The following is a 15,251-nucleotide window of genomic DNA, read 5'->3' as shown; positions in this document are numbered from 1 at the left end:
GAAAACCCATCGAGCACAGTTCTACTCTGACACACGTGGGGTTGCCATGAGTCGGCACTGACTCGATGGAAACTTTTTTTTTTTTAATGTTCATTTCTAAAAGCAGAGACAGAGAGTAGGCCTCAGGCTCATAGTCTTGGTAGGTGGCAATAACCAGCTAGAATTTAATAACATTTAATATAGTTTAATCTGACATAATTGACCTTAATGGAACTTAACTGTTTCCATGTATTTATGGTCACTGTTACATTCTTTGGGGCAGGTGGTCTTGACTATCTCATTTATAGCAGTGATATATATTTTTTTGAAATAAATTTGTTTGTATACCAAAGTGAGTTATTTTAAAGAAAACCATTAGGGTAAATAATAGTACAGGTAGTACACAAATTGTCACGTTGGCGTTTTGCAGGCATGGCAAAAATCGTGACTGGGGTATGTCAGCGGACTGTTGTTTCCACACCCCTGCTGGAACTTGTTTTAGGTGGCCGGGCTGCCTCAAGGAGGGCTCAGGGCTCCACAAAGAGGGGGCTGCCTGAATTGGGCCTTGGAGGTCAAGTAGAAAATTGGGAGGGGCAGAAGGGGACAGGTATTTCAGGTGGAAGGAACAGTGTGTGCAAAGGAATGAGAAGGAACCCAGTGAGTGTTAGGAGGGGCCAGAAGCTCCATGAGGCAGTAGAACAAGGTGCTTAGGTGGTGGGCAGAAAGGAGTTCCCTTGAGGTTAGTCTATGGAGACCCTTGATGCTCAGGAGGAGGATAATGGGGGTGAGCACCACTCCAAGGAAGTGACATCAGATCGGTGTTTGATCAGAGGGTTGGAGCTTCTGCTGGCAGACATGGTGCTGTCTGGGCATCAGGGTCCCAGGCTCTCCGCTGTCACCTGTTCTTCCTGGGAACCCCACCCTGAGGTTCAGAGCCATGGATCCTGAACCAGAATTAGCCTGAGGAGAGACAGAAGGAAGGGGTTAATACCTCTCAAGGTAGGGCTCTGGGTTTGGGCTTAGTTTCCCACCAAGGCAGCACTCTCTAACCATCTTCAAAAGGGTAAACTGAAGCCCAGAGCAATTTAGGGGGTGGTGAAGGTAACACAGCAAGCCCAGTAGGAGAACCAAGGCTCCGTAGCTCCTCTCACATCCTAACAGGACTCTCCTGCCCCTACCCACCCCAATTCTGGTCCCAGGGAGACCTGGCTTCTGGGGAAGTATCCTGTTGGGTTTGTTAAGCTGGGGCTTGAGGCGGAAGGCACCTACCCCATGCACACAGGAGCCATACCTCTGGCAGGGTCTCGGCAGTCCCGGCCGCAGGCTGCGTGGCAGCACCGCTTGGGGCCTGAGCAGTCCGAGTCCTTATGGCACAGGTGCTGCGTGGGGCTCAGGCAGTACAGGCGGTCCTTGGGGCAGCGACCCTGCTTGACTGCAACACAGGGGCCTGGGTGAGCCCTGCCCATGCCTGCTGGTCCTGGGATGTGGGGGTCAGCAAGGTGGTTGGGGGGCACCTACCAAAGACCCTGGGGAGGCACTGGCGGAAGCAAGCTCGGTAGCAGCACTTCTTGCGGAAGGGACACTGGCTGTCATCCATACACTGGTCAGGCACTGATAGGCAGGGCCCGTCGTCCGGTGGGCAGCCCCCTGATTTCTCTATAAGAAAACCCCCAAACCTTGCACCTAGACATGCTCAGAGTTAGGTAATATGCACAGGCCTGGGAAACACATCCGAATTCTCCACCCCTTACTTCTTGCTTGTCCTTTGGCCAGTCTCTAACTACTCCAACCTCAGTGTTCTGTCCTTGAAAGGAAAGCTGACACGCACCTCCCAGGGCTTGAAACTCACATGATAGAAGGCCATGCCCATCTCTCTGGCACTCTTTCTGCTTCGTGGCTCCTGACTTACTCCAAGCCACTTCCCTCTGCAGGGCCCTTGCTTTTGGTCTGCCTTTTGCCTGGCACTCTCTCCTACACTCAGCTCACCTGGCCAGCTCACTAGGTCTCAGGTAAAAACCTCACGCCCTCAGGGAGACCTCTCGTCCCCCCAGATTGACTAGATCAGCCCTCCCTCTGCCCCATACTCTCCCACAGCATCCTTCCTTCAGAGCCTGTCACTCTGCATCTGTGTGTCTGGGTACCCACTTGGCACGAGGCTGTGTGAGCATGTCTCTGCTGACTATTGGTCCCTAGCACAGTGCTTGGTGCAAAATGCCAGGGCCTCTGTGCACATCTGAAAGAAAGGACTTTGATGTGAGATCAAGCCTCACCTGTGTGTCAGCCATTGCCAGGCTTGTCACGTGGCCTCGAGTGGGCACATCTGCATCGTGTGGTGCTCATCACTGTCACAAGTGGCATTGTTTCAGGCATGGAGTATTAACTCAGTGTTTGAGGTGTTTTTCTGAACAGCTATAGAATGTTCTGTCCCAGGCTGGACTAACCACTCCTCTTGTTAGGATTTTGGGCCCATTTCCAGAGTTTACACCAAAGGCTTGAATTCCGTTTCTCCCTCCACTTAGAGGGAGGAATCAAGGTCTGAAAGGGCCGTGACTTGGGCAGACCCACACAGCCTGGGCTGGGATCTGAATCCTTATCTCCCAGTGCAGTGCTTCCTCTGCCCGCTTCTACCTTCTGCTCTGGCCAATGCTGAACTGTAGGGAAAGGGGTTGGATGCCCACCTTCACCTCGACTGAGAAGGGTTCAAGTGCCACCCAGCAGCTGGATCCAGTGCTGGGATTTTACCTCTGTGTCCCCCTTCCCGCCTCCAGCCCCTGCCTGGGTGCTGGGTGCACACACCGTAGGGACCCTCCTCACACTGTAAGTGCTCAACTTCATTTGCTGGTTTGGGTTGGCTTGATGAATTGTTGCCCCCAGCTGGAGAAAGAGTGGCTTAGCCTGTGAGGGCACCCTTACTCTGATTAGTGGCTCCTCCCCAGGCTCGGGCTGTGATGGGACCTGGGAGACTGCCTGAGGCCCAGGGTTTAGTCCTGAACTCACAAGCCCAGGCCAGAGGAAGCTGCCTGAATGCAGAGCCGGGAGCACCCAATGGGCTGGGGTGGGATGGGGTGGGCCAGGCGATGGAGTCAGGGAGAGCTTTTGGGAGGAGGGGCAGGAACTGAGCCTTGGAGAAGAGACAGCTAAGGAAAGGGGATGAGAATTGGCATTTCAAGTGGCAAATTGTGGAGGTGGGAATAAAAGCCTGGAGTGTGTAGGGACAGTGAAAGGGTCTGGGAAGTCACCCTCAACTCTGTCCACCTGCCTTTCCTAACCCTCCCTCCAAAGCTAGGTTCCCTATCACAGATGTACGCATTGAAGCTAGGTTCCCCATCACAGATGTATGCATGGAAGCTAGGTTCCCCATCACAGATGGATGCATTGAAGCTAGGTTCCCCATCACAGACGTACGCACTGGAGCTAGGTTCCCCATCACAGATGTAGGCACTGAAGCTAGGTTCCCCATCACAGATGTAGGCACTGAAGCTAGGTTCCCCATCACAGATGTAGGCACTGAAGCTAGGTTCCCCATCACAGATGTACGCACTGAAGCTAGGTTCCCCATCACAGATGTACGCACTGAAGCTAGGTTCCCCATCACAGATGTAGGCACTGAAGCTAGGTTCCCCATCACAGATGTACGCACTGGAGCTAGGTTCCCCGTCACAGATGTACGCACTGGAGCTAGGTTCCCCGTCACAGATGTAGGCACTGAAGCTAGGTTCCCCGTCACAGATGTACGCACTGAAGCTAGGTTCCCCGTCACAGATGCATGCGTTGAAGCACAGTCGCATACACACAGGCAGTCATACAGCTATACCACCAACCAGCTGCATCGAGTTGACTCTGACTCATGGCATGTGTGTCAGAGCAGAACTGTGCTCCATAGGGTTTTCAGTGGCTAATTTTTCAGAAGTAGGTTGCCAGGCTTTTCTTCAGAGGCCACCTCCGGGCGAACTCAAACCTCCAACCTTTGGGTTAGCAGCTGAGTGTGGTTAACTGTTTGCACCACCCAGGGACTCCACCCATAGCTATGTAGACTCAGAGAATAAAATAATCATACCCAACCAAAACCGAAACCAAACCCACTGCCATCAAGTTGATTCTGACTCATAGTGACCCTATAGGACAGAGCAGAACTGCCCATAGGGTTTCCAAGGAGCACCTGGTGGACTTGAATTGCTCACCTTTTGGTTAGCCACTGTAGCTCTTAACCACTACGCCACCAGGGTTTCCAATCATACCCAGACACAGTTAAATATGTATATTTCTACAAACAGACATACATACAAATATGCAATCAAACATACAAGCACACTTAGACATATATACAAAATTAGCTATAGAATTAACCACATGGAATTGCTAATATTCACCTTTTTTTGATCTACAAAAACAGCAGTTTCATATGGGTAAACCAAGTATGTACACACATTCAGACATACATGCAGATGATTATATATGTATAATCACAGACACAGTCATATTTATATATATGAACGGGGAAGTATGCATATAGTCTAGTACAGAAATATACTGTCATATATACTGCCAACAAGGAACCCTGGTGACACAATGGTTAAGTGCTCGGCTGCTAACCTGAAGGTCAGTGCTTGGAACCCACCCAGCGGCTCTGTGGGAGAAAGACCTGGCGATCTGCTCCCGTAAAGATTACAGCCCAGAAAACCCTATGGGGCTGTTCTGCTGCTACATGGGGTCTCTGTGAGTCAAAGTCCACTTGATGTCTCCTAACAACAGCAGCATACATGCCTGCGCACATGGATGTGTGCACAGATAGTTACACATACACATTCAGACATACACTGTCATATATATAAACGTGTGTATGAGCAGAGACATATACACACGTACACATTCCTAGACACACAGACATGCACAGGACTACACAGATACAGATATATTCACCAAAACCTTATAAGCACTTACTGTACACCAGGGGCTGTGCCATGCCCTTTATATCAGACATTCAGACATTTGAGTGAGTTGGGAGGGGGACTTATAAACAGAATTGGCTGTGCTTTCACAGACAACAAACCGAGACTGCCCTTGCCTCAACCCTGTCTCCCCGCGAGCCAGGGCAGATGCCTCATGCGAGGGAAACCTGGGAAGGATGGGGATGGGGTCAATTGCAGGAGATACGCATGTATCAGACATACATACAGCATGTCACACTTGGGTCTGCAGAGAGGTTCTGAGTGGGCTCAGGATCGGGGAGTGCCCTCCCAGTGCCCCCCAAATCATCCACTTACTCAGTACCAACTGTATGCCAGGCCTTTGGAGGTCCTGTAATTACTCAAGACATATTTAACCCTGAGGGAGGCATCGGATCCCATTTTACAAGGAGTGAGCTGGGGAGGCGAGCCTTCCTGATTCCAAAGACCTATACTCAAATGCCACCTTTGACACTAGCTCAGAGTTAGTCTTTGGCCTTGCGCAAGTCGCTTTCTCACCGTGCCTCTACTTCCTCTATGAAATGAGGATGAGAATAGTCCCAGCCTCACAACATTGCAGCAAGGAGTGTTCATGGCTCAGGAATTCAGGAATCCCAGTGGGCCTTGGGACTAGACCTGGGCTGGGAACGTAGTGCCTTCCTTCCTTCCTCAGCCCAGGGTGTCTCTGAGCACCCTCCTCTCCAAAGTGCTTACGTTCCAGGGAGAGACCCCTGTCTCTGAGGAAGCTTATGTGGGCTGGGTGGAAGAAAGGATGCAGTGAACCACTCCCCAAGACCCTGTGGAAGAGGGGACATGTCCCAATTACTGTCCCCTTCCCTCAAGGCAGAGCCAAGGCTGCACTTGTGAATGTAGGACAGGGTGTTCCAGCTCCAGAAGGGGATGGTGGAGGAGGCCTCACCCACGTGGGTAGGCACCTGTCTAGCCACTCCGGTGGCTTCGTCCCCTTCACCTGTCAACAGGCCAGCCCCAGGCTTTCAGGGTGGGGTAGGGAGGGGATTCTGTTGTGATTGAGCCTCTTCCCAATAGACTCCAGAAACCGTGCCCCCACTCAACTCTCCAGTTCCTTCCACAGATTGCACTGAGAGGATGGGCAGGGCCAGAGAAAGCCCATCACAGAAAGGGTCATCATCCTGCTGTGAAGGCCCACAGATCCAGACACACCTCTGTGGGTACAACCACAAAACAGCATGCACGGACAGCACCCCCCCAGAGGCACAGAGAGACACACATGTACACACACATAGGCACACAACTTCAAACACACATGTGTGCACTCTTTCCTAAATCTACATGTGCTGACAGAGAGTAACACAGACCAGTAGGCTCAAAGACACACGTATACACAGAGAAGTGTGTGTGCACGTGTCCACACACACACACTCACTCAGAAGGTTATGCAGGCACAGACAAGCACTGAGAAACTGGCAGAAGACACGTTCAGATACTCACAGACACAGGCAGGCTGCCAGACGCAAAAACACAAGCTGCAGGAAGACTTAGAAGGCAGGTGTCCCCATATCCAGAGATGCGTGCACGCACGCATGTAAACTCACTGCATTGCCTGCTTTTCCCAGGCCCCCACTCTCTACCTGGCCTCTGGAGCTGAGGATCCAAGTCCAGCCCAGAGCTTCCCAGAGGAGATGGGTAAAGCCCTTCAGAGGTGACTCCATAATCTGTTCACAGGGTTTTTCTATCTGTATGTCTCGTTTTCAACTCAATTCCCTTTCTTACCAACTTCTGACCCAGGGCTGGAAGCTTCCCCGGACCCCTGGTGAACTTCCCAGCCACCTTACCGTCACTCACCTCCCTTCCTCCGGCCTGAGGCAGCAGGCAGCTGGCTCCCCAAAGCCAGGAGGGCAACCAGGAGGAAGAGTCTCTGGGCCCTCATATTTCTGCCCTGGGCACCTAGTAAGGTCAGTGCCCGTGGGCCTTCAAATTAACACCTCTGGGGAGGCTAAAGCAGCTGAGTCAGGGGAGGAAAGAGAGGAGGTGGACATGGATGGAGTGGCACTTGTCTGTCTCATCCTGGCCCCACCCACTACCCAAGGGCTTCCATGCAAGGGGGTGCTTGTGCAAGACCGGATGGCAGGGTGGGGCATGTCCTGGCTGTTGGGGGACGAGGATCAAGTCCTGCCTGTATTACTGTGATTTTGGGCAAGTTTTGTCTTTCTTTAGGCCTCAGTTTCCTTCATCTGTATAAAGGGTGAGAGGATGGTTGAAACAGATGCCCTCTTTTCTAGGTTTCTAGATCTCGGGTCCTTGCTGGTACAAATGGTTAAGCATTCACACGGGGTCGCGTGAGTCACAATCCTCTCGGAGGCAACTTTTTTCAAGGGGTTTGAAGCCCCAGCAATGGCTCAGGCAGGAGATATGAAGTCAGCTTGGGAATGGCAAGGAGGGGTTCCTGCATGCCTGGGAAGGGAGATAGCATTAGGGATTAGGGTCAGAGCTCCTTGCTGGAAGAGGCTGGCCCAGGCTGGCCCCAGTGAGGACAACACCTAGTAAGGTCCTTTCCTGTTGGCCCCTGTGATGGACAGCAGGGAGGCCACTCTGCCTTTGGTGAGATCACCTCCCGTGACATCAGGTAGACCTGCCCCCTGCCTGGACCTGGTCATGGGTTTTGGTTAGGCTGGGGTCTCTGATAGGTGGCCTCTGGGCTACCTTCCTTGGTCCTAAGGGATAAGCAAAAAAAAAAAAAAAAAAAAAGACCAAACCCACTGCCATCAAGCCGATTCCAACTCATAGGAAAAGACCAAACCCACTGCCATCAAGCTGATTCCAACTCATAGGAAAAGACCAAACCCACTGCCATCAAGCTGATTCTGACTCATAGGAATGCTATGAGTTGGAATCGACTGGACAGCAACAGGTTTTTGCCCTAAGGGATATGAGGGAAAAAAAAATCATTTCAGTCACGGACCCTGCCTTGGATTTCACATCTGCGATGCTGGTTTCTGCATTTGACAGAGGAGAGGCACCTGGACTTGGTGTGGGAAGAGCACGGGGGTGCTGGTAAGGGGCCTCAGACAGAAACTCTGGAGAGGCATAGTACTGTATCAGGACCGGAGGTGAGCAAGTCCTTCCTCTACGCCCTCGCATTTGAAAAATGAGGAAACTGGGGGCCAGAGATGGGAGGGGACTGGCCCAAGGACACACAGCTACTTCCTGACTAATCTGGGACTTCTGCCATGGCTTCCACAGGATTCCCATCCAGTTCCTGAGCCCTGGAAGCAGGGCAGGAGCTCATGTGGCCCTGAAAAGGAAGGTGACAATCCACTCACCTATTCCTGTCCAGGACAGCCCTTAGAGTCAGGAAGTTCTTCTTAAGGTTTAACTTGAATCCCTCATGCTGCCTTATAAGCCCTCAGGAGAAGAGGGGCCCTGTCTTCTGTGATCTGATAGTACTTTTGAAATTCTGACCGCCCCCCACTTGGCAGCTTTGTTTTAGAGGAAAAGCTTATGAAGCTATTTTTTCCCCCTGATTACAAATTACACATGTTCATTGAAGACATGCTTTTTCAACTAAGATTATTTTGTAGGCTTTTTCCTATATCGTGACATGTTCTGCAGTATTATGATTTCTGATGGCTACAGGGGATTTTGTAAGATCAATGTGCCAAGATATATATTGCAAAATGTGTAGGTCTTTCCAATTTTTCACTCATAAATAAAGCTGTGTTAGCAATCTTTTTGCATATAGTTTGGCAAACATCTCCGTTTCCTTAGGGTCAATTTCTCAAAGTAGAAATGTTGGCTCAAAGAGCATGATCAATTTTCAGGCTTTGGATATATCTGGTGAAATTTCATTTCAAAAAGGAAGTACAGGCATGTCTGGGAGCCTCCACGCACTCTGCAGTAGACATCTGTTGTTTTTGTCTGCCTAGCATCCCTTCATTTGGTGGAGCCAGTGCTCCCAACTCCTGTAATTCTGGTTGGCTACCAATCACCAGGTACATTTTTTGTCACAGGTGAGGGCACTTGACCCAGGTTAGACTCATTGGACTTTCTTTCCAAAACCTCCATTTGCACCCTGACCAGAGCAGGCGGTGTTTTAAAAAGTCCACAGTTTAGTTGCTGTTGCTTACAACCAAATACCCTTAACAGAAACACTCACCAAATATAGGATAGTAAGTAGCAATTATATAAATATCTTTGCCAATGAAAAATGGTATCTCATTTTAATTGGCTTTCTTTGAATACTTTGTCGTTGTTAGGTGCCATCGAGTTGGTTCCGACTCATAGCGACAGCCTGGTCCTGCACCATCCTCACAGTTGTTGTTATGCTTGAGTCCATTGTTGCAGCCACTGTGTCAATCCATCTTGTTGGGGGTCTTCCGTCAATCCATCTTGCTGAGGGTCTTCCTCTTTTTTGCTGGCCCTCTACTTTACCAAGCATGATGTCCTTCTCCACGAACTGATCCCTCCTGATGACACGTCCACAGTATGTGAGATGTAGTCTCACCATCCTTGCTTCCAAAGAGCATTCTGGTTGTGTCTCTTCCAAGACATATTTGTTCTTTCTTTTGGAAGTCCATGGTATAGTCAATATTCTTCACCAACACTACAATTCAAAGGCCTCAATTCTTCTTTGGTCTTCCTTATTCATTGTCCAGCTTTTGCAGCATATGAGGCAATTGAAAACACCATGGCTTGGGTCAGGTGCACCTTAGACTTCAAGGTGACATCTTTGTTTTTCAACACTTTAAAGAGGTCTCTTGCAGCAGATTTGCCCAATGCAATATGTTGTTTTATTTCTTGACTGCTGGTTCCATAGGTGTTGATTGTGGATCCAAGTAAAATGAAATCCTTGACTTCAGTCTTTTCTCCGTTTATCATGATGTTGCCTATTGGTCCACTTGTAAGGATTTTTGTTTTCTTTATGTTGAGTTGTAATCCATGCTGAAGGCTGTAGTCTTTGATCTTCATCAGTACGTGCTTCAAGTCCTTTTCACTTGCAGCAAGCAAGGTTGTGTCATCTGCATAACTCATGTTGTTAATTAGTCTTTCTCCAATCCTGATGCCCAGTCCAGCTTCTTGCATTATTTGCTCAGCATACAAATTGAATAAGTACGGTGAAAGGATACAACCTTGACGCACACCTTTCCTGACTTTAAACCACGCAATATCCCCTTGTTCTGTTCAAATGACTACCTGTCGAACTATGTACAGGTTCTGCATGAGCACAATTGAGTGTTCTGGAATTCCCATTCTTCTCAGTGTTATCCATAGTTTGTTAAGATCCACACAGTCGAATGCCTTTGTATAGTTAATAAAATGCAGGTAAGCATCTTAACTGGTATTCTTACTGGTTTTCTCTGCTTTCAGCCAGGATCCATCTGACATCAGCAATGATATCCCTCATTCCACGTCCTCTTGTGAATCCGGCCTGAATTTCTGGTAGTTCCGTGTCGATACAGTGCTGCAGCCGCTTTTGAATGATCTTCAGCAAAATTTTACTTGCGTGTGATATTAGTGATATTGTTTGATAATTTCCACATTTGGTTGGATCACCTTTCTTGAGAATAGGCATAAATATGGATCTCTTCCAGTTGGTTGGCCAGGTAGTTGTCTTCCAAATTTCTTGGCATAGACAAGTGAGTACTTCCAGTGCTGCATCCATTTGTTGAAACATCTCCGTTGGTGTTCCATCAGTTCCCGGAGCCTTGTTTTTCACCAGTGTCTTCAGTGTAGCTTGGACTTCTTCCTTTAGTACCTTCGGCTCCTGATCATATACTGCCTTCTGAAATGGTTGAATGTCAACCAGTTCTTTTTGGTATAGTGACCCTGTGTATTCCTTCCATCTTCTTTTGATGATTCCTGCGTCATTCAATATTTCCGCCATAGAATCCTTCAATAGTGCAATTTGAATTTTTTCTTAAGTTCTTTCAGCTTGAGGAATGTCAAGTGTGTTCTTCACTTTTGGTTTTCTATCTTCAGGCCTTTGCACATGTCGTTATAATACTTTGATTTGTCTTCTTGAGCAGCCCTTTGAAATCTTCTGTTCAGCTCTTTTTCTTCATCATTTCTTCTTCATTACTCAACGTTCAAGAGCAAATTTCAGAGTCTCTTCTGACATCCAATTTGGTCTTTTCTTTCTTTGGTGTCTTTTTAATGACCTCTTGCTTTCTTCATGTATGTTGTCCTTGATGTCATTCCACAACTCGTCTGGTCTTTCGTCATTAGTGAGAGTGAAAAATTTTCCTATGTTTATACTGGTCATTTGTATTTTTTCTTTTGTGAGTTTTGTATTTTTCCCATTTTTATTGGAGGTCCTTTCATTTTTATTATTGACCCTTTCAAGACAGTGGAACATATGGTATCCCACCCACTTTTTATGCCTCTGGAGTTCTTTCGAAAGGAGGTAGCCCAATAAACCTCAAGGAAGGAACCATTTGAAATGTGTGAAACTCTACAACCCTTTGTGGGGGCCTCATATTTGTGTAGATTGAGCATTTTCTTAGGTGATGCCTCTCAGATGTGTGAATTCTCTAAATTTTTTACAGATTTGCCTTTATTTCTGTGAGATAAGCCTCCTCACTATGTTTCCCAGTTATTTTGTTCTCTAGTACTCTCATGTACTTATCATGAGAATAAGCTATTTCCAGTCTTCATTCAGTCATTGTGGCCATTTTCTCCTTGATGCTGTTCTTTCTTTCCAAATATTACTGGCTTCCTGCTTTTCTAGCTTCTGAACAGTAAATAACGTCGCTATGAGTCAGAGTCGACTTGGCGGCAACAGGTTTGGTTTACTAGGAATAATGCACTGCGGTGGTACTTTTCAAGAGATTGGAACTCCTGTAAGTTATTCTTAGCCTACACTCAATCTTAGGGCCCAATCATTGCTTCAACGTGTAGCAGGTGGAATGCACCACTGTGAGCAGTTCTGCAGTATTCCAGGCCAGCTGTTTCCGCTTCTTAGCTGTTAGAACTGCTTTTGTTATAACCAAGAATACATAGTAGTGGTAATTTCCTGAGACTCAAATTTCTTCAGTTTTACTTGCCTGTAAGTAATACTTTTACAGTATTGAAGAATGCATTGTAGTGGTAATTTTCCTGAGATAAAAAAAAAAAAAATCCCTTGGTTTTAATTATTTGGGTTGTAAGTACTGCTTTTGCAGTATTGAAGAATGCATTTTACCATGATTTGAAAAGTTTCATTAAAAAAAAACAAAGGATAAGAAGGAGACTAGAATAAAATGTATGTGCAGTCATTGCCAGGTGCCTTCACGTTTTACCTCATATTTTGCAAATTTTCAAGAAATTAAAAAAAAAAATGAAATAAAACCCCAATTTTATCATTGACTCATAGTGGTAGGATTTATATCGTCCAGGGTCTGCTGGGACAATTGGGATCCCAGGTAGTGGGTATCGAAATCCATAACTCAACAAAAATTCTCAATTGGTCCCTTAATCAGCATGTCTTCATTAGTGAAAACACATAGTATCACCAAACAGTTCAAAGGAGAAAATAGTTGGGTCTTGAAATAAGAGCTGTTTATATGTTACAAACATAATTTGTCTTACACGAGAGGCAGCATAGTAGAGTGGTTAGTACTTATATACTGGAGTCGGGCATACCTGGTTTTGAATCCTAGTGCCACCAATTACTAGTTGAGTGACTTTGGACAAGTTACTTTTTTAAGCCTAAGTTTACTCTTCCGTAAAAGAGAGAGTATTTATAAGATTGAATGAGATGAGCTTGATAAATGCTTATTTTAATCTGATACTGGAAATGTTTTTTCCTTATTTTTGCTTTGTATCAAAGTTTTAAATTTTGAGGTAGTCAAAAGTCTTTTCATTTATATTTTCTCCCTTTGTTTTTATGCTGAAAAAGTCCTTTTGATTCTGATGCCAGATAAATATTCACTATATTTATTCATAATTCTTTTGTGATTAAAAAAAATTCTTTAATCCAGCTGAAATTTAATTTAGCATAGAGTGTGAGATAGAGAAAGAACTTTTATGAAAAGTTATTTAGCAGTTGTCCCATTATCATTTAGTGAATAACGCAAATTTTTTACATTGATTAGAAATCAGAACTTCTATAAAAAACTCAAGTCCTGTATGTAAAAGGGACTGTTCCTGGGTTTTCAGTCTTTTCTTTTGACTGTTGATTCTTGTGCCAGTACTGCTGTAGTTATTGTAGCTTCACAATACACTTAGTAACTGAAGTATTGTGCCAGTTACCCCTCACTAATCTACATTTTTAGTTTCCATGTCACAAGCATTTTATTCTTCCACATGAACCTAGTAATCATTTTGCTAAATTCTAAAAAACCAATCCATGGTTGTTCTTTTTTAACTTAAATTTTTGATCGTGGTGAAATATGTATAACAGAACATTCACCAATCCAGCCACTCTTAAGCCTACAGTTCAGTTACATGAATATTGTGCAGCCGTCACCACTATCCATTTCTAATTTTTTTTTAATCATCCTTAACAGAAATAAAGTACCCCTGAGGCAATACCTCCTCATAGCCCCCTCCCACCTGGCTTTGGTAACCACTGATAAGCCTTGGCATCTATGCATGTGCCTATTCTAGATATTTCCTATATCTAGATATATCACAGTATATGTGTCCTTTGGTGTCTGACTTGTTTCACTCAGCATAATCTTGTCAGGGTTCACTGTGTTGCAGCATGTATCAGAACTTCATTTCTTTTTGTCTGCGTAATATTCTGTTGTATCTATCTATGAGCCCCTCAGGTTGGGATGCACTCAGAATATGGCTGGGGAGGAGCTACCTCCTCAAAATAGAGTTGACCTTGACGTGAGTGGAGTAAAGCTTTTGAGATCTTCATTTGCTGATATGACATGACTCAAAATGAGAAGAAACAGATGCAAACATCCATTAATAATTGGAAGGTGGAATGTACAAAATATGAATCTAGGAATATTGAAAGTCATAAAAAATAAAATGGAGTGCTTAGATGGATATCCTAGGCATTGGTGAAGTGAAATGGACTGGTATTGGCCATTTTGAATCTGACAGTCATATGGTCTGCTATACCAGCAATGAGAAATTGAAGAGGAATGGCATCGCATTCATCATCAAAAAGAACATTTCAAGATCTATCCTGAAGTACAATGCACTGTCAACGATACGATAGTATCCATGCACCTACAAGGAAGACTAGTTGATATGACTATTATTCAAATTTACACACCAACCATTAGCGCCAAAGATGAAGAAATTGAAGATTTTCACCAACTTCCGGAGTCTGAAGTTGATTAAAAAAAAAAAAAATGCAATTAAGATGCATCTATAATTACTGGTGATTGGAATGAAAAAGTTGGAAACAAAGAAGAAGGCTCAGTAGTTAGAAAACATGGCCTTGGTGATAGAAATGATGCCAGAGATTGCATGATAAAATCTTGCAAGACCAATGACTTGTTCATCACAAATACCTTTTTTCAACAACATAAATGGCAACCACTCACGTTTATCTCACAGGATGAAATACACAGGAATCAAATTGACTACATCTGTGGAAAGAGACAATGGAAAAGTTCAGTATCATTAGTCAGAACAAGGCACCTGCAGGACAGACCATCAATTGCTCATATGCAACTTCAAGGTGAAGCTGAAGAAAATTAAAACAAGTCCACGAGAAACAAAATACAACCTTGGGTATATCCCACCTGGATTTGGAGACCATCTCAAGAATAGATTTGACACATTGAACACTAATGACCAAACACCAGACAAGTTGTGGAATGACATCAAGGACATCATACATGAAGAAAGCAAGAGGTCATTAAAAAGATAGGAAAGAAAGAAAAGACCAAAATGGATGTAAGTTGAGACCCTAAAACTTGCTTTTGAATGTAGAGTAGCTAAAGCAAAAGCAAGAAATGGTGAAGTGAAAGAGCTGGGCAGAAGATTTCAGAGGGCGACTTGAGAAGACAAGGTACAGTACTATAATGAAATGTACAAAAACCTGGAATTAGAAAATCAAAAGGGAAGAACATGCTTGGCATTTCTCAAGCTGAAAGAACTGAAGAAAAAATTCAAGCCTCAAGTTGCAATATTGAAGGATTCTATGGGAAAAATATTGAATGATGCAGGAAGCATCAAAAGAAGATGGAAAGAATACGCAGAGTCACTGTACCAAAAAGAATTGGTCGACATTCAGCCATTTCAGGAGGTAGCATATGATCAAGAACCTATGATATTAAAGGAAGAAGTCCAAGCTGCACTGAAGGCATTGATGAAAAACAAGGCTCCAGGAATTGACTTAATGCCAATTGAGATGTTGCTACAAATGGATGCAGCTCTGGAGGTGCTCACTCATCTATGCCC

General features: G+C 45.5%; 1 protein-coding gene across 1 annotated transcript; it reads right to left on the bottom strand.

Annotated features, from left to right (window-relative positions):
* Positions 1 to 600: 600 nt before the first annotated feature.
* WFDC5 (WAP four-disulfide core domain 5) lies at positions 601 to 6,834 on the bottom strand. The gene is made up of 4 exons (XM_049869629.1): positions 6,750 to 6,834; positions 1,498 to 1,635; positions 1,271 to 1,411; positions 601 to 939 (listed from the first exon to the last, which is right to left on the bottom strand). Exons 1-4 carry the CDS (start codon positions 6,832 to 6,834, stop codon positions 935 to 937), a joined length of 369 nt encoding a protein of 122 aa, XP_049725586.1. The 3' UTR covers positions 601 to 934.
* Positions 6,835 to 15,251: the final 8,417 nt, after the last annotated feature.

Source organism: Elephas maximus, chromosome 25 (genome assembly GCF_024166365.1).
Source record: "Elephas maximus indicus isolate mEleMax1 chromosome 25, mEleMax1 primary haplotype, whole genome shotgun sequence".
NCBI classification, from domain to species: Eukaryota; Metazoa; Chordata; class Mammalia; order Proboscidea; family Elephantidae; genus Elephas; species Elephas maximus.
The sequence above is the reverse complement of the archived record's forward strand: the minus strand, read 5'-3'. Positions and strand labels throughout refer to the sequence as shown.